At 43.9% G+C, this 25,991-nt stretch overlaps 1 protein-coding gene across 1 annotated transcript in view; it reads right to left on the reverse strand.

The window, feature by feature from the left end:
- Positions 1–24,189: 24,189 nt before the first annotated feature.
- LOC310770666 (uncharacterized protein) overlaps positions 24,190–25,991 on the reverse strand; it is a 54,730-nt gene continuing 52,928 nt past the window's right edge. The window contains exon 2 of the mRNA XM_083663407.1: positions 24,190–24,417. Coding sequence (XP_083519533.1) covers positions 24,398–24,417 — 20 coding nt within the window. The 3' untranslated portion in view covers positions 24,190–24,397. The remainder of the gene's footprint in view (positions 24,418–25,991) is intronic.

Here is a 25,991-nt window from a genome sequence, read left to right on the forward strand (position 1 = left end):
CAGTCAGATCCATCACCATTTTTATTGCTTCCTCCTCTAAAGCCATGGCCTTCAAGCAATCGTCAACATAAAAATTATGCTTAATGGTACTGACCACTTCTGCAGAGAACTGAGTAGAGTTGTCATCTGCAGTCCTTCTCAAAGCATAGTTTGCGCAGCTGGGTGATGAAACTGCTCCAAACAAGTGCACTTTCATGCGATATTCCACAGGAGTGTTTTTGGTATCGCCTTGAGGCCACCACAGAAACCGCAGAAAGTCAACATCTTTGTCTGAGACTCTGACTTGATGAAACATTGCCTGAATATCTGACATCAAAGCGACAGATTCCTGTCGAAACCGGATGAGGACTCCAATCAGGGAGTTGGTAAGATCAGGGCCTTGCAGAATGTTGCTGTTTAAAGATGTTCCCCTGTATGTTGCTCCACAGTCAAATACGACTCTCAGCTTGCCTTTGGTGGGATGGTAGACCCCATGATGTGGAATATACCAGAGCTTTCCATCCTTTCCATCAAGCTGATCTGCAGGCACCATCTCAGCATAGCCTTGATCTATTACGTCACTTAAAAAGCAGGTGTACTCCTCATGAAACCTTTCATTCCTTTCAAACTTCCTCTTCAAGCTCAGGAGGCGCTGTTCTGCAATGCCACGATTGTTTGGTAAAGTGAGATGTTCTTCTTTGAGAGGTAAATCAAGGCTGTAATGACCATCCTTGATTACTGCTGAGCTGTTCATAATGCTCATAAACTTAATGTCTTCCCTGGACATTTCCACTTGCTCTTCTGATGACGTTTCGTTGAAATCGTGGTTATATTGCTGAACCAGCAACTCTTCAATATGACTGATGGAAATTCGATTGGCGGTTACAGCAGGGCAACAACTCAGATGACTGTTGTCAACACGAAGTGGACCATTAAGAATCCATCCCACTCTTGTTCTTACTGCATAGGGTCCATCCCCCTGGCTATTGATCACCTCCCAGGGTTCAATCACCTTTGTAGCATTGGTTCCAATAAGCAAATCAATGCCAGCATCAATTTCATGAAGTTTGATCTTGCTCAAATATGGCCAGTGTTCCACATCCTTTTGTCTGGGAATATTGTTTTTGGAGACTGGCATGGTCTCTTGAGTGAAGATATCAGGAAGTTCAATGAAATAATTCTTGTCCAACGCAGATATCTCCAAACCTGATATCAAATGGGTGTTCCTGATCCTATTTTGGCCCATTGTTCTCAAAAAGATATTCATCTTTTGCCTCCTCATGTTCAGACGCTTTGCCAAACTGTCTGTACAGAAAGTGCCCGAACTGCTGGGATCCAAAAAAGCATATGTTTGCAGAATTTTGTCATTCTTCTGATTTTTTACTTTGACTGCAACAATTGAAAAGACACAGTCATCCTCAAAACCAGCCCCAATATGACCACACGTTTGCAGTGCAGCTGTTGGAGCAGTCACTGGCTGTCCTTCAGGCTGCCCAGGGAACATGCCTTTATCCTGTCTTTCAATGTGAAGAATTCCTGGGTGCTTCCGGCTACACACATCACAATCCAAGCGACTCCTGCAGTCTTTGCTCATGTGGCCCATTTTGAGGCAGCCAAAACAAACTCCCTTTTCCTTTAAGAAGTTTATCTTGTCCCTATGAAGCTTCCCTTTGAACTGTGAGCACTTTTCCACTGAGTGATCACTTCTTGTGCAGAACAGACAGCCTTGAGACCTCTGAATAGAAGAGGATGGACTTGATTTCCTTTGCACATACTCTTTGTTGACTTCTCCCCTTACTGTACTGACATTCGTGGCAAAGCTGCTTCCTTTTGGCCTTCTCATGGTCCTTGCATGACTTAAAATGGGAATATTGCTGGTAGTGGTGATTTGTGAGTCTTGGATGTTGCCAAAGAGTGGGTCTGAAACTATCTTGACTTGTTTCTCAATGAACACAACAAGGTCGGTGAACACTGGTCTCTGGCCCCGCCTTTCCTGTAGATCACATGCAATGCCTCTCCACCTTTCCCTTAGCTTGTAAGGCAACTTTAAAATAATGCTCCTCATGTTAGATGGCATATCCAGCTCCTTCATATACATTATTTGCTCAGTTACATTACAGCATCCACGAAGAAAGAGGGAAAAGGCCTGCAGTGCTTTAACATCCTCTCCTTTAATAGGTGTCCAATTTAAGAGCTTGTCCATGTAAGCTGAGGCAATTTTGTATTCGTTTCCAAAATGCTCTCTTAGCAGGTCCTTGGCTCTATGATATCCTTGATCAGGAGGAAGATGTTGACAACTGCGCACTATGTCCCTTGGCTGCCCCCTGGTGTATTGCTCGAGAAAGTGCAAACAGTCACTGAAGTCAGTTGTCTTCACCTCCACTCCATTTTCAAAAGCTCTAATGAAAGCTTGAAATTGCAAGGGGTCACCATCAAACACTGGGACATCTCTAGGTGGGAGAACAGAAGCCAAGTTATGTTGGACCAATAAAGAAGTGATATCATTTTGCCTTTGCATGATGGTCAAGATATCATTCTGATTACTGTCACTTGGCACTGGGGTTTGAGAGTGAGTGTGACCTGTTGAGCTTTGTTGTATAGACACTGGGATTTGAGAGTGAGTGTGGCCTGTTGAGCTTTGTTGCATAGGCACTGGGATTTGAGAGTGCATATATCCTGTTGAGCTTTGAAGAACGTGAGACCTCTGTTGAGCATTATAAATATCAAACATCACTTGAGTATGAGTGTTAGCCTTTACAGCTTTTCCATATCTCTGCCCCTCTGTCCTTTCCTTGGGACGAACAACCTGTAATGAAGGCATGGCATCAGCTCCATTCACCCTGTCCTGTTTGTCTTCACTGTCCACAGGAGCATAGGCAGAGGCATGAGGGTTGAGCTGTGAGGTTTGAAGGTTAGCATTACTGGAGATGACATTTTGAAGGTTAGCATTACTGGAGATGACATTTTGCAAAAAATAAGAGTTCATTCCATTTGACACTCTTGATCCACGCTGTGATCCATTCATTTGCAAAACATTGAGTTTGGCATTGGCTGCAGCCAAATCAGTCTCCAGGGCCAATTGTTCCTTTTCTTTTCTCAATTGCTCCTTTTCTTTTCTCAATTGCTCCTCCCGTTCTTCAATCAGATGTTTTTTCTTTAATGCAGCAACACGCTCCAAGAGAGCCGCTCTTTCAGCTTCCACTCTAATGCGTGCCGATGCTGTAGAAGAGGTACGTGATAATAGAGAGGAGGCTTTGGGAAGATTCAACTTTGCAACATAGATATTGGAAATACTGTCCTCAGGTCGGATTTCATCCACTTCTATCACCTTTTCATGATCATTTCCATCTTGGAGTTGTAATTCTTTCACATTTTGATCATTACCATCTTGTTCCATATATGGCTGACCAGCATCAGACAGCCATTCTTTAACCTTTTCAGTAAAAACACAAAACCGTTGCATTTTTTCTTGAAACCATTGATTTTGCTTCAACATTTCATCTTCAGGCAAAGGTAAGTCCAGCAAAGACTGATGCATGTTTTTGGCTTCATCATAGTGCTTGATGCATTCCACAAGTTCAAACTGTACTTCATTAACATTTTCATTTGATTCCATAAGCACATTGATTTTTTCCATACATGATGCGCCTTGTTTGCATTTTAGCCGCCTTGTTTCCTGACATTTGTCAACAAAAAATGCCAAGCCTTTGGGGGTGAGTTTATGTGCTCTTTTTTCTGACTGTGAGGCAACGCCATCATTTGGACTTGTTTTAGCTGTGCCAGACATTTTGTGCACTTCCCATAAGGCGCACACACATCAGAGATTCAATGAATGAATGAATACAGCGCATAAGCAGGCACCGCATCAAACCACAAACAGCCCACCAATTGCCAATCAACGCAGCCTATATGAACACATCACCAAATAATATGCAGTGAAAACATGACAAACTCCACTAGTTAGGCTGTTTTCCATTACAGCCTTTAATCACTGTTTTATGCATACCAATCATCTGTGATGTGCCATATTGCTGCGTGTGCATTTGGTTTGGTATGAATGGGCTGTAGGGTGCGGCTCCTGGGTCCTGGCTTGAGTAGGCCTATCCAACCAGTAGGCCTCATTTGCTGTGATTTTGCCAATATCCATCCAAAGACTTGCCATCCACTTGAACATCCAACTTGTCCAGATGCACAAAAGTTCCTTCCTTTATCCAGTGTTTCCAGGCAGGTTTTTTACATTATGTAGTGGCTATTTGTCCCTTTGTCCAATAAAGTTCAAAAACCCACTGATGAGCCAGTCAAAGCAGTAGTAGATAACTCAAGCAAGAAAAAGGATTCCAATGTCCAGTCCAGGGTTTTGAGTATAAAGCAAAAAGGATTTATTTTCCATTGTTCAAGAGCAAACATACAAGCAGTCTCTCTCTTGCTAGGTAAAAAACCATATGCCCTTCCTGGCTACATACCCGCCCCCACACCCCTGTCCCACTAAATACCTGTAGTGTAGGTGCTCTCTACTGCCCCCTAGATAGTTAATCTGTTACCTAGATAATACACCAATTTGGACAATGAAATATTCAAACATAAACAAATAGCTCCGACAATGAGAATATGGAAAGCATTTTGACAGTCAGATGTCCATCGACCGGCAAAAGGTTGTTTTGGATCATGATATTGATCACAGGTTTTCTTAGCCTTGCGGGATTTGCATGGTGGTGGATAACCGCAAGTGAGTTCATTAAGGGGTCTAACTATGGCAGCATAGTCTTTAATGAAGCGTCGATAGTAGCCTGAGAAGCCTAGAAAGGACTTCAGCTCCTTCAAGTTTTTAGGAATTGGCCAGGTTTTTAAGGCGTTGACTTTCTCTGGATCAGTTTCCACACCATTTTCAGATACCACATGTCCTAAATAGCGAACAGATGTCTGGACAAACTTGCACTTTTCTGGAGACAATTTCAATCCATACTCTTTTAGACGGTTGAGTACTCTCATTAGCCGGATCTCATGTTCTTCCAAAGTGTCCGAAAAAATGATCAAATCGTCTAAAAAGACAAGTACTTCCTTCAGATGTAACTCTCCCATGCATTTCTCCATCAATCTCTGGAATGTACTGGGCGCATTAGATTGAACTCCCAGAATCCGAGGGGTGTAACAAAAGCTGTCTTAGCCTTGTCAGCCTCATCAACTTCAATCTGGTAATATCCAGACTTCAGGTCCAGCACTGTGAACCATTTTGATCCAGTTAAAGCTGAAAAGGTCTCTTCAAGATTGGGAAGAGCATAGGCATCTTTCACAGTTTGAAGATTCAGTTTCCGGTAGTCTATACAGAGACGTACATCATTGTTACGTTTTCTCACGACCACTATGGGTGAAGAAAACGGGGACTCTGACTCCCTTATCACACCGGACTCAAGCAATTCATGAAGATGTTTGCGAACTGCCTCAATGTCCTGAGGATGAATAGGCCTGGCGCGATGCTTGAAAGGAGTTCCATCATGCAGGGTGATGTGATGTTTCACTTTATTTGTACATCCAAAGTCTATACCATGATGAGAAAATACTTCAGGCATTTCACTGAGCTTATTGGTGATCCGCTCCTTCCACTCGGGAGGCAATGGAGAATCACCAAAGTTGAAGGTGAACTGTGATTTCTGATTTTCCTCAGATACAGGCGAGTTTGTCACACTCTGCTGAGAAAGAATGCTATGAAAAGCTCCAAGCTCTGCAATAACTCCGAGGGGTGGAAGAGTAATGCCTTGGTCGGTTTCATTGGTGATCACAACAGGGACTTTGTGAGGTGCTTTAGAAGGAAGAGTAATAAGACATGTCTTGACACACAAGCCACCAGGCAAGGAGAACTCGGTGGGATGTTGCACGACTGTCCAGCGCACTCCAGAAAGGCTGGGAACCTTTGCTGAGCCTTCAAGGACGACACAGTGGCCCGCAGGAATGAAGGTGGGAGTTTTACTGACCATCCTCACAATGCCTAGATTGCCATCTTTGCTCTGCTGGTGCCGTAACTCCAGTGTTTTGAGCACTGCCCTGTAGCCATACTGCCCAGGCTGATGATTTGTGCCTGTTCTGTCACAGTATTGCTCGTAGAGTACATCAAGTGTATTGGTTCCTATCAGAACTGATGATGGGGTTTCAGGCCGTACATCTGGAACAACAAGGGCAAGAGTTTCTATTTCAAAATCTTCTCCCAGAAAGTCTTTGGAAAATCTAACAGTAATTTTAACATAGCCTAGATATGGAACAGACTGCCCAGCTGCCCCCTCCACCTCTAACAGATTGTGAAGAGGTTGCACTTGTTCATGTGACAGGTTCTGATTGTAAAATGACATTGGAATTGTGGTAACTTGAGAACCTGTATCTAGAAGACAATTGAAATCAGCACCAGCTATGTTGACTACAGCTGTGCATCTTGAACCAACTAATCCTTTAGGCAGTTTAACAAGGGGGTTCTGTAGGCTTGACTGTTTTAGATAAGCACAGTGTTTGAGCCTATCTTCAGCAGGACATGATTGATTTGTTCCAGTCCCCATTCGTCCTGCAATAGGAACTGATTCTAGTTTAAATGGTCACTGGAAGAGTTTTGCTTATCCCATTTTTGACACTTTTCATTGAATTGCTTTCTTTTCTCTGCAACTAATGTAGGGTTTGGCTCACCATCACACTGAGGTTTGATGTGGCCATCTTCTCCGCATCGGAATCAATAACCTGGTTTCGGTCTGGGGTTTGATTTCCTCTGGGAGGCTTGCATAGGCTGTTTAACAAATCTCTCAGATTTTGGTCGTTCATACTGCTTGGTTGTATAAGCCGTCTTGGGAGGATAATAATGTTTCGCCTGTTGCTGGTTGGCCATTAAAGCTGCCAACTGGGCCTGCATGTCTGCCATTTGCTTGGCGAGTTGCTGCGTAAGTGTAGTTAATGCAGCACACGCCCCTTTCTCCTCTCCATCACTGTATGCAACTTGCCGATGAGATGTCACTTTCTGCTTTGCAGCACCAAGATGTTGCTTCATGCGCATTGTTTTAGCCGCTCCGCGATCCTCTTCTGTGCGCAAAAGCAGTAACAACTCAGCAAATGATGCGGGCTTTGCTTTCTTTTGCTTCAGCTGGAGCTCTGAGATGAGTGAGTTATCCCAGCATCCTCTACAGAATTGATTAAGAAGCTGCTTAGTCACTTCAGCAAGAGGTACCCCACCCATTTTAACAGTGAGATTAAGTGCAACTTGGAGACGCTGCAAGTAGGCTGAAGGCGTCTCACCCGCATCTTGAAACGTGTCCATGAACTTGGCATACAACTCGTCGCCATCTTGAACTGTGCCAAAAGCTGAATGAAGTTGCTGTAGATACACAGTGGGCAAAGTGTCAGGACTCAAGTGCTTGACCATGTCAGCGGCAGGAGGTAGAAGACTTTCAAGGATTTTTCTTGACCTCTGCAGGTCTGACACAGCAGGGTCTTTCATAATTAAATCAACACTGGAACGCCATGTGTCATAGTCTGCTTCATGAGAAGGTCTTGGTACCTTGCCTGAAAAAGCTCTGAGTCTCTGGGATGAAAGCATGTGCATTGCATTATCCTCACTCTTTACAATGTGTTCAACCACATATCGCTGTACTTCAGGGGGATTGATGTCACAAGTGGGAATGGTGAGGTTGGATGTCGGAGAAACTTTCAGAGGTGGTGGGGGTGAAGTTTTCAGCTCACCCACCTCAGGTGGTTCCTCAGATGACTCTTTTCCATCAGATTCAACCATAGACTCAGAGATATAAGACATCATGTCTTTAAGAACTTCCGCATAGTTTGTGCCACTCCTTTTAGCTAGCGCTTTGAGATCAGCAAGATATGATTGGGTCTTGCTATTTACCACATCTTTCACATCTTCAGCAACGGCACTCGCTAGCGATTTAATATGATAGGAAGTCTCGTCATTCTCTGTTACATAAGTGTATGGTAGTATTGGCTCTAAGGGTATTAAAGCTTTGTCAGAGTCATATTCTACAATCAAGGTTTGGTAAAACTCTGACGAAAAGTCATCCACTATTACGGTCTTAACACATTGAGTGCCAAGGACGTCTGTGCACGTCCTAAAAAAAAGTAACGAGGAGTGCCAAGGACGTCTGTGGACGTCCTAAAATCATAATTCATATTATTCCATAATTCTGCTGTTTAAGGTCGTACCTAGCCAGTGAGCATGAATCCCTTCAAGGGATCACACGGCGCCACCTTAAACATCGTCACAGGAGCTGCTCCACCCACCTCAGATCCTTTACTTTGTACAGGAGACAGCGGAGAAAGCCGTGATCAAAGTGGAAACCGATGCATGCTTCACCCAGAGCCGTATATATTGCTCTGTCTACAGCGTAGAGTGGGCTCGGCTGCATCCGCGCTCACAACTGAGCTCTTATGCTTCTATCTATCTCCACACGATTTCCTGCCAGAAGCCAGCATCCGAAGCCGAACGGCCAAGCCTTTTCGTTCAGTCGCGTTTGCCAGCGCGCATCATTTCCTTGATGGGCGCTGGGATCTGTCCAGGGCAAAAACAGAGTCGAGAAAACAAACTCTGTGCGTGTGGGGAGGAGCCCGCAGCTCAGAGGTGGAGAGGGGGGGGGGGGGGGGGGGGGAGGGGTGTGAGGCACACAGGCTGCACAGAAACCACACCACACGCCACCACATCAGAAAACACCAGCCAGAGTCAGTGAATGTGCTCGAAATTAGAGTGCCAAAGGTATTCATAAAAGGGACTATATCTTGGAAAGTAAAAAAAAACGACAGAAAACCCTTGAAAGTGCACTTTTTTGAGAGGCTGTCATTTCATAATGGAACTGTCTAGAAACAAAATTTCTTCTTTGGAAGAAGCAGGAGTGTTCAATGTTTCATTAAAGTCCAGCCCCGTTAATATAGCCATAATAGAAAAAATTCTATAGCTGTTTTCAACTGAATGGAAGTGAATCTGGCACAGGCTGCAGACAATTTTACTGAAGCGCTGTGGCACTCAATGTGTTAATAATGGAGCCATATTGTTTGAGAAAATCAATAACTTCTTCACCTTCCTTTAGGTCTGTTACCACACTAACCAACACTGTATTTCGAATTTTGATACCCAGTTTTTCAAATACCTCCATTTTTATTTTTATTTTTTGACTCAAATGTTCAAATATGAGTAATTCCTTAAATATTGTACATCAGTAACCTCCTCCTGGCTGGCTTGCCAAATTAATGTAGCATACTGTTACTGTATTTATGTGTAGAAATTATAATATTGGAAAAGATTAATCAGAAGATTCAAGGTAGGAGTAAGGAGGAGCAATATTACACTGATGACAATAAAGGAAGACTCAGGAGGCGGTGATGTATTTGAAGAAAAGGTACCATATAATTATAAACATAAAGCAAAGAAATAAACAAACATAACAGATTATGGCCAAGAGATTGCATTAGAAACACAATTCACATTTATAAGGATATCCACTCGATTATTCAATAGTCAGGGACTTAACCCAATTTACTCTACAGATCGTACCTTTAAGGTTAGGTCAAAAGGGTCAAGAATCAATTGCGATGATGCACCTCTATTCTGGATCCAACATAGGTAAGTATTGATGACAAGGTAAGTATCCATATACTGCAAATAATTCCTCTCAATACACCACATCTGTCGGATAATCTAAAGCAACAATAAACAAACAAAACAACCAAAACTGATATTAATGTTCATTCACCACCTATCCACTACACCATATGTCCATTTCCAGCACAGGGAAGTTGAGAGGGTCCAGGGAATTGTCCATTGTCATTCAAAGTAGAGTCAGTCAAAGTCATTGGGTGAGTTGGGATATGCTGGCAATGTGTGTGTGTGGGTGAATTGGGAAGATGAGATGAGAGGGGTTTGGGTTTGTAGGAATCCTACCGCCCAGGTAGGAATGAGTTTGCTGTTGCGAGTTCGAGTTCCATTCAGGTTCCGGGCCTCCATGAGTTAGCTCGCCATCTGATAGAGTCAAATAAACCTGGCCTGTATAAGCACACAAGGCCAGGACTAGGGTTCAGAACTATGTATAATCACACAACTATTTCGCATTAATACAATACAAAATAAAGAAATACATAATATCATATAAATGAAAATACATGGTCAAAACCACTTCATGGATAAAGCAGCTAGTTGCTGTTACATGATGAAAAACAATCACTCACCAATTCAGCAATCAGAGTTTCTGTCAAATATTGGCACCACTGGCACGGTGGACATCTACAGATTCAGTAAATTGCAATCAATCACTTCATGTTCAAACATTATGGATTGAATTGTAAGATGTTAACCAGCTCTACAAACCTGCAGCTCTGCTCCCCACAGCAGCCACCCTCATCTCAATGATTCAGGGCACCTGCTGCAGGTAATCAACTGAGCTCTCACACCGGCCACTCTGATTGGCTGATATTGGTGTCATTCACAGAACTACATGTTTCCGCCCACAGGAAAACACAGGACTACATGTTTCCATGGTAACCACCATTTGTGACCTGGGTTACATACAAATATAGCAAGGCATATGAGTGCAAAGACAATAAGCAATAGGCAATAAGCAATAAGCAATAAGCAACAATAAGCAATAAGGCAGTATAGTAATAGGACAAGTCAGAGACAGTGGCATAATCACTGCACATAGGTGCACATGTCATGTGCATACATTAGACGTGCTTAAACATTTTAAATTCGACGTATTTGACATTCAGGTGCAAATAGCATGTGCCTTATTAGACATACAATTAAACATTAGACATACGTAATGGTAGCAGCTGCAGTACGGTACAGTACAGCTACTACACTATTTGTGTATGTTAAGGAGTCTCGTGGCCTGCGGAAAGAAACTGTTCCTCAAGCGATTTGTGCGTGCTTTTGGAACCCTCAAACCCCCAAAAGACTGTTTTACCCAATGTTCTTATGAACACACTCAGTGAGTAGCCCTTTGAAGCTATTTACTGGCTTACCATGTTCTTTAAATCTAGGCCCTAGCCCGGCCCGGGCCCGAGACAATCCAATACCCAGCACCGGCTCTCGGGACCCGTCGGGTAGCAGACCTCTGAGGGAGCGTGTCTCTTGCTCTGTACAGCCTGACAATGACACAGAGCTGTTGTGATGATGAAAATGTACTTTTGGAAAAACATTTCTTCAAAAAAAAAAATAATAATAATAAAAAAATGCTTCAGCGAGCATAACGAGCCCTACCCGACCCGAGCCATAATTGTTTATTTAAAAACGAGGCCCTACCTGAAGTCTGAACAATCCTTACAGTATCTTGATGGTTTAATGTCTGCAGTCTGTGATGATGAATCAAATCCATTACAGCAGATCATGTGGTACGTGGCACACAACAACTTCTGTAGTCAGGTGTCGCAGAGGTCAGCAACCTATGGCCGGGTGCCACCTCTGGCTCGCGAAGGGGTAACTTGTGGCACAGCAGTGCACAGTAGCAATCAGTGCACAACTGAATGTTTTGGTAGGAATGTTGGAGTGCCCTGCCAAATTACCATTTCACAGTCATTTGCAGTTGCGCGGCATGTTATTTAGGATATTTATAGTAGTGACCCACTCCTGTCTCTGATCAGTTGTCTTCCATGGCAGCAGAAAGCAGATGAAAAATGCAAGCGTGGAAGACAGAGAAGGAGCGTGCTATGTATCTGGTATAATGCTCTCATTTAAATGGCCTGATTTTGGATGGAATAATATTACACATCTGTTGGAGATTTACATTGTGATGTGTGAGACATTAATCTTTGTGTGGCACACTGATTGATAACCAAATTTGAAAATGGCACTTCATCTTAAAAAGGTTGCCGACCCCTTTTCTTTAACTACCAAAGAGGATTTGGGCCATATGGGAAAACTTTATTTGAGTTCTGAATTTGTCAGGATTCTGAAAATAAGGTTAGAAATAAGAATTCTGACTTAAATTCTGGGGGGGGGGGGGAAAGCCAGAAGACTTCTGAGATTAAAATCAGAATTATGAGTTTAATGCCAGAATTTGGAGAAAAAAGTCAGAATTCTGAAATTAAACTCAGAATTCTGAGGGAAAAAAGTCAGCATTCTGATTTTAAAGTCCCAATTCTGAGAAAAAAGTTAGAATTCTGAGGAAAGAAGTCAGCATACTGTTACATGTGACATCATTGATGATGTCACTGATGATATTACCTTCAAAGTTGGGTCACATCATGTCAAAAAAGGTTGGGAACCCCTGGTGTAAGGAGTAGGCCTAATGGGCTCTTAAAGTGGGATCGTGTTTACCGTGAATATGACAGAAGTCCACTTGAACGGCCCCCTCATGTGGTGTTCACGACATGGACATTTTCTGAAAGCTTTGCGATCACGACTCGTGACGTGTCTCCAGGGCCGATTTTACCAACGGGGAGCCCCGGGGCCCGGGACATCAAGGGGCCCAAAAAAAAAAAAAAAAAAAATTGGGCCCCTTGATGTTTGATTGATTGATTGATTTGTGCAATAATTGAATAACCATGTGTGTGCACTGTAATAATAGCAGCAATAATAAATACTAAATAATAATAATAAAAGTGCTTGTTGTGACATCTCAGTGGCAATGTTTTCTTTCCAATCAGGCTGTTTATGAAAGAACATGATGGCTAAACCTACAGTTTGTGTTTGTAAGTTAGAATGCTGACAGGAGAGCAGGTGGTGACATGAAAGTTAGTGAGAAAAGGAGAAGATACTGAATAATGACATCACAACAGTATAATCCTAATGTTGATTTAAAATGAGATATTCCTTTAAATACGACTAAAAAAGGTTAAAAAAAAACACTCCAATTTTTTCCGGTGGCGCCCGACACTCCCTTCCGCTTGAGGGGGGGGCCCTGCAGAGATGAATAGCCCCAGGGCCCATGAAGTGTAAAATCGGCCCTGCGTGTCTCATGTGACGTTTTCACAAAATGGCGGACGCCATGGAGGTGTATGGAAAGGAAATATATTGTCATTTTAGCCATATAGAGCTTTTCATAGTCATTTTATAACATGTCTGAGGCAAAAAGAATAAAAACTACTTGCACACCGCAGAGCTCCTTTTCTCCAGATTTATTGTTGTAACGCGTTTCGAGCTACATGCTCTTCATCAGACAAGACAGTCCAGGACGCCATCATAGATATAGTGGTCAGGTGTCACATGATACAGTCACATGATGAGATCAGGTGGGATGACAGACACCTGTGTAATTGAGAGAAGGAAAATGCATATGCACACCAGGTGTAGAGAAAACGGCAACACATCCCATCTGCCATTAACCATTAACAATGGAAATATAGAAATAAAAAATTACTCTAAGAGCAAAAGTCTAAACATGTCAAAACATCTAAACATGTCAATCTGACCCACCAATCATAGTGGAAAGAAACCATTTTAAATCTTAAAAACATACAAATACCCAACGGGTAAATACATTTAAAGATGGTCTGAAATAGACCAAATATTCCCCAGCACAGTCAGGACAGGTAAGGGGGGACCTGCCAAAGCCGTCTTGATAGTCTAGGTGGCAAAAACATTTTCCATTTTCCATTTTAAAGAGGACATTTAAAGAGGGCAAAGAAGCAAGTTTGAATGCAACCAAGTTCCTGTGATAACAGGACAAAAATAGAAATGAAAATAGAACAGTGTCACAGAAAAGGGCGGATATCCATCTCCTCATTGAGGCCTTTGGGTGACATCGTATCTAAGGTATAAATCCAATATAATTATCTTTGTAGAAGCAGTTTGTTGATGTCGCCGCCCCTTCGTGGGAGCGAGGCAACAGTGTGCCCAAGAAGGCTAAAATGGACAGCAACAGGACTCTTAGTGTCATGATGTCTAATGTTACTCCTGTTCTGATATTCCATTTTTCAAGGGTCTCGATGTTTTGCCAATGTAGGCCAGCCCACAGGGGCACTTCAGCATATAGATGACACATGTAGGCCAGCCCACAGGGGCACTTCAGCATATAGATGACACATGTAGGCCAGCCCACAGGGGCACTTCAGCATATAGATGACATTATTGGTGTTACATGAAATAATGCCTCTAATGGAAAAAGGTTTGCCCGTATAGGGGTGGTAAATGGCTGTCGCTTTACGCGTGAAGTTGCATTGTTGGCAACGTCCACACCTATAGTTACCAGGTTCAACTGGACCCAAGAAAGTGGGGACGGGGGGGGACGGGGGGGGGACGGGGGGGGGGGGGGGCAGAGGGGGGCTTAGGTGGACAATCGGCCCTCACCAACATATTTCTGAGGTTTGGAGGTCTTCTAAAAACCACACGTGGAAGTTGATCAAAAACTGTTTTTAAAGATGAGTCTGTGGCTAAGACATGCCAATGTTCTTTAATAATAGAGGCCATATCTTTGGCCAAAGGTGAGTATGGCACAGCACAAGTGATCTTATTGTCCCCAGTTTTGGTCCTGGTCTTGTTTAAACACTCTATTTGTGTAACCTTGGAAAAATGATTGGATGCTTCAATCAACCAGTGGGGTTTGTACCCCCTTTGAAGGAATCTAAGTTTCAGATCAGACATAATGTTTATTGAAGTCAGAGTCAGAGCTGCAAATACGACGTACACGGTTCAATTGGGAAACAGGAAGACTTTTCTTCAAAGGAGTCGGGTGATAAGATTGTCCATGGAGCAATGGATTTCTATCAGTGGGTTTCCTGTACAGACTTGTGCTCAGAGTCCCATTGTTGTTGATAATCAGAATGTCCAAAAAGTTCATTTTGAAGGGGTCGTGGTTCATGGTGAAGCTCAGATGAGCATTCTGTGTGTTCATAAAGTTGAAGAAATCACAAAGCTGGGCCTCAGTAGAGGTCCAGATGAAGAAGATGTCGTCTATGTACCCTTTATATGTAGAGATGTACGGTAGGAAGGGATTGTTGGTGGCATTCAGAATGATGTCCTGTTCCAGTTGTCCAACATAGAGTGAGGCAAAAATGGGTGACACCTTGGAGCCCATGCTGACCCCCGAAACCTGAAGAAAAAAGTCATTTTCAAACATAAACTAGTTGTTCATTAGCACAGTCTCTGTGAGCTCTAACAGACAAGGCAGGTTAGGCAACACAGAGGCAGCAGAGCTCCGTTCTTTTTGGTGGAAAAATTGTTCCACTGCCTCTAGACCAGGGATACTCAACTTGCTTTGACCGGGGGCCACTTTCGTGAAATGATAGAAGGCCAGTTAATAAACAATCAAAATACATTTTTCTGTAGCGGATTGTCGGATTTTGGGGTGTCAGCCGGAGTTTAGTCTGACAATGTTGTGCACACCGGTTAGTTAGGTTAAGTACATACATAAGTGCCTGGGTAGCGAGCAGACGGCGGTATTTGACAATTTAGCAGCTAAATCATAGATTATTGAAAGATAATACAGATTCCAGATTGAAATGCTATAACAGAAGTGGAGTATTGGCCAGAATGACATGAACATTTGGACACTTATTCAGCGGGTATCTTGCATGTTGCGTTCAGGTGCACTATAAAAAAAATAAAAAAAACTCAACTGGCGGCACTGTAAAAAAAACAAAAAAACTCAACTGGCGGCCCCGCGGGCCGCCAGTTGAGTATCACTGCTCTAGACCACCCTTTATGGGTACATTGGTGTACAAGGATTCAATATCCAGAGTGACCAGCAGTATATCCAGAGTGACCAGCAGTATATCCAGAGTGAGCAGCAGTATATCCAGAGTGACCAGCAGTATATCCAGAGTGACCAGCAGTATATCCAGAGTGAGCAGCAGTATATCCAGAGTGACCAGCAGTATATCCAGAGTGACCAGCAGTATATCCAGAGTGAGCAGCAGTATATCCAGAGTGACCAGCAGTATATCCAGAGTGACCAGCAGTATATCCTGGCTGCTGGGTCGGACGGTTTGGATGGTTTTAATAAAGTCAATTGAATCTGTGGTGTATGAGGGCAAGGATGCAACACAGGGCATAACATGTCTGAGGAACATTGATATTCTCAACAGTCTCATCTTTTTCCCTCTGTCATTATGCCTTTGCATTTCCTGCATTAATGTAGTTAGCTGCTGGCTAGAGTGGGAATTCTCTGGCCGTGATGCCCTGAGATCCCTAAGGCCACCTGTGCCCTGCTACCAGCCTGCCTACTGTCAGTTGCTTTATAAGCATCAGTGGTCTCAGTGCTGAGGAGGGCGCCTAGAGAGAGAGGCGACCGGCTGTGGAGCTCCGTGAACTTCGTAGAGAAATAGATATTTTTTTAGAGTAATTTCGTGTTGTTTATAATTTCGTTACTTCTATTCGCTTTGTAAATATCTAGTGTATATATCAGTGTCTTTTATACAGTGTACATAGTAGCGTAAGTGCACTTTTTTAGCAAAGGGAAAACAACAACAGCTTGGATTACAGCGTGGATTACCGCCGGGCGATCGCGCTATTGTTCCCACTGCGCCCCCCCCCCCCCCCCCAAAGGGACCACCAGCAATGGAGGACAACGACAACAGCGACAACAGCAGCTTCAACAACAACGACGGCACCAGCAGTACCACCGTACGTAGGTACAACAGGGGAGCGCTGCTAGACATCAGAAATGCGCAAAAACACCCCAAACAAAACTGGACGGCTCCCGACCTCTCTGAATACCCTGAACTTAAACGGCAAAAGAGAGGAAATAGAGGGGGTCTTCTTGCACGACAGAGAAGGAGAGCACATAAGCCACCACTGCCCAGCATTCTCCTGGCTAATGTTCAATCACTGGAAAATAAGTTATGTGAACTGAGAGCACGGGCACAGTTTCAAAAGGACATAGCGAGATGCAACGTTATATGTTTGACTGAGACCTGGCTTTCAGCCGACACTACGGATCAGGCCATCGCTATCCCAGGCTTCAGTATACACAGAGCGGATAGAGACCAAGAGCGCTCCGGGAAAGCGAGAGGCGGCGGCGTCTGTCTGATGGTAAACAATAACTGGTGCACGAATACCACTAACATCGAAACGCACTGCACAGCGGACCTGGAATACATTATGCTCCAATGTGTACCGCATTATAGTCCTCGTGAAGTCACGTCAGTCACTCTTGCTGCAGTATATATTCCCCCCCAGGCCAGCGCGATAAACGCAGCCAAAGAACTCCACCGCGCGATCAGCGCACAGGAGCTGAAACAACCGGAAACAGCAATGATACTGGCAGGCGACTTCAACAGAGTCAACCTGAGGAAGCGCATGCCTTCACTCCATCAGCACATCAACTTCCACACAAGGGGAGAACGCACACTAGACCAGTGTTACACGAACATCAAACACTGCTACAAGGCGACCCCCCACCCCCCCTTTGGCAGATCGGACCACGCCTCCATCCTGCTCGTTCCCAGGTATCAACAACAGCTCAAGCGACACCCCCCGGCCTTCCGAACCACCCACTGCTGGTCAGACCAATCATTCTGAGAGACTGCTTCGACCAAACAGCATGGGAAGAGTTCAAGGCTGCAGGAGACCTGGACGAGTATGCAGACACAGTAACAGGCTTCATTCAAAAATGCACAGAGGACATAATCCCCCAAAAAATAATCAAAATAATGCCAAACCAGAAGCCCTGGATCAATAGTGACGTCCGGGCAGCCCTCCACGCCAGGACCACCGCCTTCAACTCCGGAACACCAGAGGAATACAAACAGACAAGATATGCCCTCCGAAGCACTTTAAAAAGAGCACGGAGAGAATATGGCAGGCAGCTGGAAGCAAAACTGGACTCAAACAACCCCAAACACCTGTGGAGAGGACTCCACGCTGCCACTGACTTCAAAGGGGCAAAACAGCAAAACAACAACGAGTCACCCACCCTGCCAGACGAACTCAACGCGTTCTACGCCAGGTTCGACCCCTCTGCCAGAGCGCCTCCCCTCCTCCCCCCCTCCTCTCCCACCCCTCTCCTCCTCTCCCACCCCTCTCCTCCTCTCCTCCCCCCCATCACCCCCCCCCCCCTTCCTCCTCCTCTCCTCCCAACCCTCCCCCCTCCTCTCCTCCCCCCCCTGCCACCTCTCTCCCCACACCACCCCTCCCCTCCTCTTCTCCCCCCCCTGCCACCTCCTCTCCTCCCCCCCCTGCCACCTCTCTCCCCCCACCACCACTCCCCCCCTCCGCCCCTCCGCCCCCCCACCACCCCTCCTCTCCCCCCCACCTCCCCTCCCCCCCCCTCCCCCCCACCCCTCAGCACCCCCTCCCATCCCCACCTAACCACCAACCCCCCCCACCTCCCCCCCCCCACAGACCCAGACCGCCCTCTCACCATCACTGAGGAGGAGGTGCGCCGGTCGTTCCTGCGTATCAACCCTCGCAAGGCGGCCGGCCCGGACGGCATCCCCGGGCGGGTCCTCAAGGCCTGCGCCCACCAGCTGGCAGGCGTATACACAGACATTTTCAACCAGTCTCTCTCCCTCCGACGAGTTCCCTCCTGCTTCAAAGCAGCGACAATCATCCCCATTCCCAAGCAGCAGAAAGTGACCAGCCTCAACGACTGGCGCCCAATAGCCCTCACACCAATAGCCAGCAAGTGCTTTGAAAAGCTGGTCATATCAAAGATCCGCCCCACACTCCCCCCGGACCACGACCCGCTACAATTCGCATACCGGACCAACAGGAGCACAGCGGATGCAGTAGCACACGTGCTCCACACCGCCCTGTCCCACCTGGAGGGGAAGGACACTTACGTAAGAATGCTGTTCGTGGACTACAGCTCAGCATTCAACACCATAGTACCCTCCAGGCTGGTATGCAAGCTCAAGGACCTGGGACTTAACACAGCAATGTGCGACTGGATCCTGGATTTCCTGACAGACCGCCGCCAGGTGGTGAGGGTGGGCAACCTCACCTCCTCCCCACTGACCATCAGCATAGGAGCGCCCCAGGGGTGCGTCTCCAGCCCCTTCTGGTATGACCTCTACACCCACGACTGCGTGGCGACTCAAACCTCTAACACCATCGTGAAGTTTGCAGACGACACAGCAGTCGTGGGGCTGATCTCGGGGAGCGACGAGACGGCCTACAGAGAGGAGGTGGGGGCCCTGGAACAATGGTGCCAGGACAACCACCTCTCTCTGAACGTCTCCAAGACCAAGGAGATCATTGTAGACTACAGGAGGGGGGGGGGGGTGCACACCCCCCAATCACCATCAACGGCACAGTGGTGGAAAGGGTGGACAGCTTCAAGTACCTGGGAGTCAATATCCACCAGGACCTGACATGGGCCGGCCACACCGCCACTGTCGTCAAAAAGGCCCAACAGCGAATACACGGACTCAAGCGCCTGAAGAAATTTGGGCTAAGGAAAGAAATCCTCAGGGACTTCTACAGAGGCACCATTGAAAGCCTGCTGACTGGCGGCTTCAGCACCTGGTACGGGAACTGTACCACCATGGACCGCAGGGCGCTACGGAGAGTGAGACGCGCGGCACAGCACGTAACAGAATGTGAGTTGCCAGATCTGCATGAACTGTATAAACAGCGGTGCCTCAGGAGGACACAAACCATCCCCACAACAGCCTGTTCTCCCTGCTACCCTCAGGGAGAAGATACAGGGTTCTGAAAGCACGCACAAATCGCTTGAGGAACAGTTTCTTCCCGCAGGCCACGAGACTCCTTAACATACACAAATAGTGTAGTAGCCGCACTGTACCGTACTGTAGCTGCTACCACTACGTATGTCTAACGTTTAATTGTATGTTTAATAAGGAATATGCTATTTGCACCTGTATGTCAAATACGCCGAATTTAAAATGCCGAGTTTAATTGTATGTTTAATAAGGAATATGTTATTTGCACCTGTATGTCAAATACGCAGAATTTAAAATGTTTAAGCACGTCTAAAGTATGCACCCGACACGTGCACCTATGTGCAGTGAATATGCCACTGTCTCTGACTTGTCTTATCACTATACTGCCTTATGCTTGTTGTGTCTCTTGTTGTTTTTGCACCCATATGCCCTGTTATATTTGTTATATTTGTACTATTTGCACTATGTTGTAAACGGAGTCCACAGCACAAGAATTTCACACGTGATACTTGTACCATGGAGTGACAATAAAAATCTTGAATCTTGAATCTTGAATCTTGAAAATAATATGCCCTGCCCTATGCAAAGGATGTGTGATTGAATCATTTTAACACACATTTCAGAAAAATCGCTCTTCACGATGTCAGAGCAATTGCCTTTGTGGCACAAGGCCACATGCCAATGTTGCGCCGTCAAAGGGCAGATAGTTCACTCATGTTTTTGCCAAGTACATTAATAACATGCCAGACAATAACAGTGTTGTTGAGATAGGAAATAAGGATCTTTAACTGTGATTGTTTATGAACTTTTAGAAATAAAATATGCTTGGATAAGAGTCACTGATTGGTCTGTCATGCTACATAGGTGCAACTAAGGTATTTCCCAACATTTGATAAAATTGCCTTGGAAATGATCCAAAAATGCCCCCGAAATATATTTCACAGGGGCAAAAATAGCCCTTGTATAAAAAAAGTGAATTTCCTACCCTGATATATATATACATATACCATGAATCCAACGCCACCATCAGATACAAGGGTACGGCCCAAATTAAATAGGAATAAATAAATAGATAAAACAAACAATTAAACAATTAAAGCATATATATATATATATATATATATATATATATATATGATTAAAGCATATATATATATATATATATATATATATATATATATATATATATATATATATATATATATATATATATATATATATATATATATATATATATATATATATATATATATTCCTGTTCAGTGAGTTGTGTTGACCACAGCTCCCCCTGCTGCCCATGTCATCACAACATGAGCAGAGGTCAAACACAGCATCAAAAAAGTTAAATTCAGTCAGTATCTACTCACCCCATGCTGAGTGTCATGCTGATGATTTGTGCAGAGTCCATTTCCATGTTGCATTTCCGCCTTGATGGATACAGAGATCTGATATCTGTGCGTCTGTCTGTCTGTCTGTCTGTCTGTCTGTCTGTCTGTCTGTCTGTCTGTCTGTCTGTCTGCCTGCCTGTCTGTCTGTCTGCCTGCCTGTCTGTCTGTCTGTCTGCCTGCCTGTCTGTCTGTCTGTCTGTCTGTCTGTCTGCCTGCCTGCCTGTCTGTCTGTCTGCCTGCCTGCCTGTCTGCCTGCCTGCCTGTCTGTCTGTCTGTCTGCCTGCCTGTCTGTCTGCCTGCCTGCCTGTCTGTCTGTCTGCCTGCCTGTCTGTCTGTCTGCCTGCCTGCCTGCCTGTCTGCCTGCCTGCCTGCCTGTCTGCCTGCCTGCCTGCCTGCCTGCCTGTCTGTCTGTCTGTCTGTCTGCCTGCCTGTCTGTCTGCCTGCCTGTCTGTCTGTCTGTCTGCCTGCCTGTCTGTCTGTCTGCCTGTCTGCCTGTCTGCCTGCCTGCCTGCCTGTCTGTCTGCCTGTCTGTATGTCTGTCTGTCTGTCTGTCTGTCTGTCCCTCCCTCCCTCCGTCTGTCCGTCCGTCTGTCCATCTACTGACACGTATCAGGGTCTGTGAGGGCTGAGCCATTTCACAGGGACACATTTCAACCACTTTAACTCTGTTTTGAGTTATGAATGAATTTTATTTTTTTATTAGTTTTATATTGTTTTAATAGTTTTTATTATTTTATTTTATTTTTTATTTTATTTTTAACTGATTTGTTCACCCCCCTGATGCTATGTTGCTTTTTATCTTGTATTCATTTATTTTAATGCAAGTTAATGGAACTGCACTCGCCTTACACACTGCTGCTGCATCGTATTTCTGTTTTAATCAGTGTTCTATGTTTTGTTATTAACAATTTGTTTTTAATTACATATGGGGACCACAATGGAAATAAGCCCTAGGGCTTTATTGTGTTTTTATCCTCTGTGATTTCCTGTGATGTTTGTTCTTAACTTATGTTTGATATTTGGTGCTTGTCCTCTTCTTTGTTCTTTTTATCCTATCACCAAATAAATTCATTCATTCATTCATTCATTGAGGGGAAGGTGTGTGTGTGTGTGTGTGTGTGTGTATGTGTGTGTGTGTTGGTTGCTAGCTTGTTGACTCAACCTCTCTCTCATGAGAACCAACTAGGTCACCTTGCCACAAACACACCTGAAACCACACATGCGCATACTAACACACCTGAAATGACACACACACCCCTGAAACCACGCGCGAACACACACACCGGAAACCATGCACGAACACACACACACACACACACCTGAAACCACGCGCGCACACACACACCTGAAACCACGTGTGTGCGCGCGCATGCACACACACACACACACCGGAAACCATGCACGAACACGCACACACACACATGAAACCATGCTCGAACACACACCCCTGAATCCACGTGCGCACACACACACCTGAAACCACGCGCGCCGCGAACACACACACCGGAAACCATGCGCGAACACACACACACACACACCTGAAACCACGTGTGTGCGTGCGCATGCACACACGATGTATAAAGTAAAGCTGTATAAAGTTTCAGCATCCGTAACTTCGTAGTGTAGCTATCTGTCTAGCTGTATAACGTTTCACAAATATTTTATAAATGAGACCAAATAAATGCATTTAGATTTCTCATCAGTGAAACAATATCCACAATTTAAATAAAAGAGTGGAAGAAATCCTGCACATTTATTTGGTGACCCAAATCAAATCTCGTGCGACACACCTGTGGGTTCTGACCCACCTTTTGGGAAACACTGTAACCTATGATGCCCCCCCCCCCCCCTTCCCCCTCGTGAATGAAAAGTATGCTGCGTATCAGGTTTGTTTGACACAGCAACTAAGGCACATCAGCACATCAGTGTAAGCAGGGGTGTAGTGGAGGGTAAACGCAAGTAAACACAGTTTATCCACCTCTTTGAAATGATGCAGATAGTTTACTCACCTATTTTCAAATCACCTATATAAAACAATGAAGGGACACAAGGTGGGTCAACTACTCACCTTGGATAGTTTACCCACCTCTGTATTTACCACTACACCCCTGAGTGTAAGTACTGTAAATTATTTCAATTCATCTTCTGTCAAGTAGCTAGCTGAGCTTGTCTAAACTTTTCATCACTCATTGTATTGAACTATGCTGGCTGGCAAACACTGATCTGGCACTCCATAGCAGGTTAAAAATCAGTGCAAGTTCAGTTCAGGTCAACTTTATTATGATCCAAGAGCACAATTTGTTTGACCCAAAGCGGCACAGCAATAAACAGCACAAAGAACAACACAAAAACAATACAAAAGTTAAAATAATGCAGTGCGTTGTAGTCTAGGGGAAAGTACAGTGCATTACAGTAAAGCATTACTACAGCAAAGTGTGAGCGTGTATCTATTTAGCAACAAAGGAGTGTTAATCCTCAGTGTCTTCAACAGGAACCTGAGGGAGAGTCTAGAACTCTGAATGTATGGGGTTGTCACATCAAAAAGGATGGCATAGGCTTTCTGCAGGGCTTTCAGTCTAGAACTCTGAATGTATAGGGTGGGCATTGGTCAACATCAGTGTTGGGGGTAACTCATTACAAAAGTAACATATTACATGTAATATATTACTTTTAGCAGTAACTCAGTAATATAAATTATTACTTATAGGATTTCAGTAATATTATACCAGTTACTTTGTCAAGTAACTCAAGTTACAAATTGAGTTACATTTGATTAAATGAAAGCACAAATTTAAAAAAGATATAATCATTTTCTAATCAAACTGTGTGTTTTTATGCAAATAACCACTATAGATGACAATAACAAAGAAAAAGAATAACATTTAGAATTTTGTATTGTTTACACGGATTTCAAGGCTGTTGAAATTATTTTTCGGGATGGTTCCGGGGCGGCAATGTCATTCTGCTGCCTGCTGTTGTTTCGGTAAAAGTAATGCAAACGTAGTGTAATAAGTAACGAGTTACTCTACACAGAAAGTATTATTGTAAAGTAACGTATTACTTTCAAATGAAAGTAACTAGTAATATGTAGTATATTACATTTTGAAAGTAACTTGCCAACACTGGTCAACATCAAGCTTTCTGCAGGGCTTTCAAGATTTTATTGTCACTCCAGTTACACTCTTGTGAAATTCTCAGGCCAGGAGGCTCCACAGGACATGAATATAGCAAAAGCAACACTCAATGAGTATGAAACATAGCATAAGATAGCAAAAGCACACAGAGCAATAATAATATAAATTTGAAAAGAGACAACAATAAGCAATAATCTTGGTTAAAATTGGCTAAGTGGGTGGCTGTCTGTCTGTGGTTGGTGGTCTGGTTCAGTCACGATTGTGATGTCATCAGTGATGCCGCTCGATCAATTGTGATGTCATCAGTCACATCAGTGGGACAACAGTGGGAGTATAAGTAGGGAGAAGACGACAGGCGGCGCATCATCTCCAGAGTCTCCACCCTAGGAATCGAGGGTCATAGTAGAGGGTCATAAATTCAGTCCATCATAGGTCCTATTAGTAAGAAGCATTTTGTCAATTTGCGATGTATGGTGTTTACCTCTGGACAATTATTAACAAGTATAGGCTACAAGCCACGCCCCCACCCCATCCTGAATTAACAGCACACTACCTATCAGGTTTGGGTGACAGCAATTACTAAGGAATTGTTTGTGTTAGTTTGAGATGAGTGGCGTTTACCGCATCATCAGTTTCAGGTCAGTTATTTAAATTAAAGGCTATTGATCTACACACACACACACACACACACACACACACACACACACACACACACACACATATATATATATATATATATATATATATATATATATATATATATATAGTGCAAACATACATCTGATGTGCCTGGCAAAGGGGGGGCCAGGCTTCACTGTGCAATATGCCATAACCCGACATATTGCACACTACATCTTCTAAATGCAACACCCATCCATCCTGGATTACGTTGGTGCTTGCACAGTTTTTCAGTAGACTCACCGTGGCGTTTTTGGATTTCTTCCTCACGAAAGAACCAGACTGGGTTGCTAACCCAACCTGTACCGGGTGCCGTCTCTTTCCGGCCCGTCAACTGACATTCCAGTAGTCACCAAACTATTCTTTTTTTTTTCTTTTCTTTTTTTCTCCACCAAACTATTTGTCAAGTTGTGTCTTTAGACTGTGTGCAGTTTCCCCACTTGAATGAGATAGATGCATCTACTCCAAATACTTTGCTGGATTCCACTCAATGACCAAACAGTTTTTTCTTTTCCACCTTTTATTTTGGCAACTTTGGAAGTTTAGTTTGACAGTTCCTTTTTCTTCCGTTTGTCATTTCCTTTAGCCATTAGATGTAGACATTTCAGTTCAGTTTGATTATCAATCAGTGTCATTAGTTAGCTTGACAATTTTGTATTGTTTACACGGATTTCAAGGCTGTTGAAATTATTTTTCGGGATGGTTCCGGGGCGGCAACTAACGACACTAATAGTGTCGTTAGTTAGCTTGATCATCAATTAGGTAAAAAACCTTTGAATAGAAACAGAAAAGAAACATTATATAAAATATGCTATTGCAATATAAATATCACAGCAACAGACAAATATATATGCATCTGTAAATACTTCAAAGACATTATGCATCAGCACTGTTTTCCCACATTAAGCAAATAGGTAATCTCAGTTTTTATCCTTTAGCTTAGCATCAGGTGGTAATGTATTTTAATTGGATTTTAACACTATTTAAAACCATATTTATTTAACACACTATTTAATTATTCATTCATCAGTCATTTTTAAACACCCATTTTAACCATGACTAATTAAAACCATCTGTAATTATTGCACTATTTTTATACTTTTTATCATCCATTTTTTACACCAAGTTAGTGACTAAAGTACTTTTAAACAAAACCAGCGCCTTTTATCATCACCAATTATCTGTGCTTTTACCCAAACAAACATCCATCAAATGTGCACATAAAGTTACAACCCACAAACGATATTGTCAATAAATAGCCCAGCTTGCGCCTGAAGAC

This window comes from Poromitra crassiceps (genome assembly GCF_964638095.1).
Source record: "Poromitra crassiceps genome assembly, contig: HAP1_SCAFFOLD_153, whole genome shotgun sequence".
Classification (NCBI taxonomy): domain Eukaryota; kingdom Metazoa; phylum Chordata; class Actinopteri; order Beryciformes; family Melamphaidae; genus Poromitra; species Poromitra crassiceps.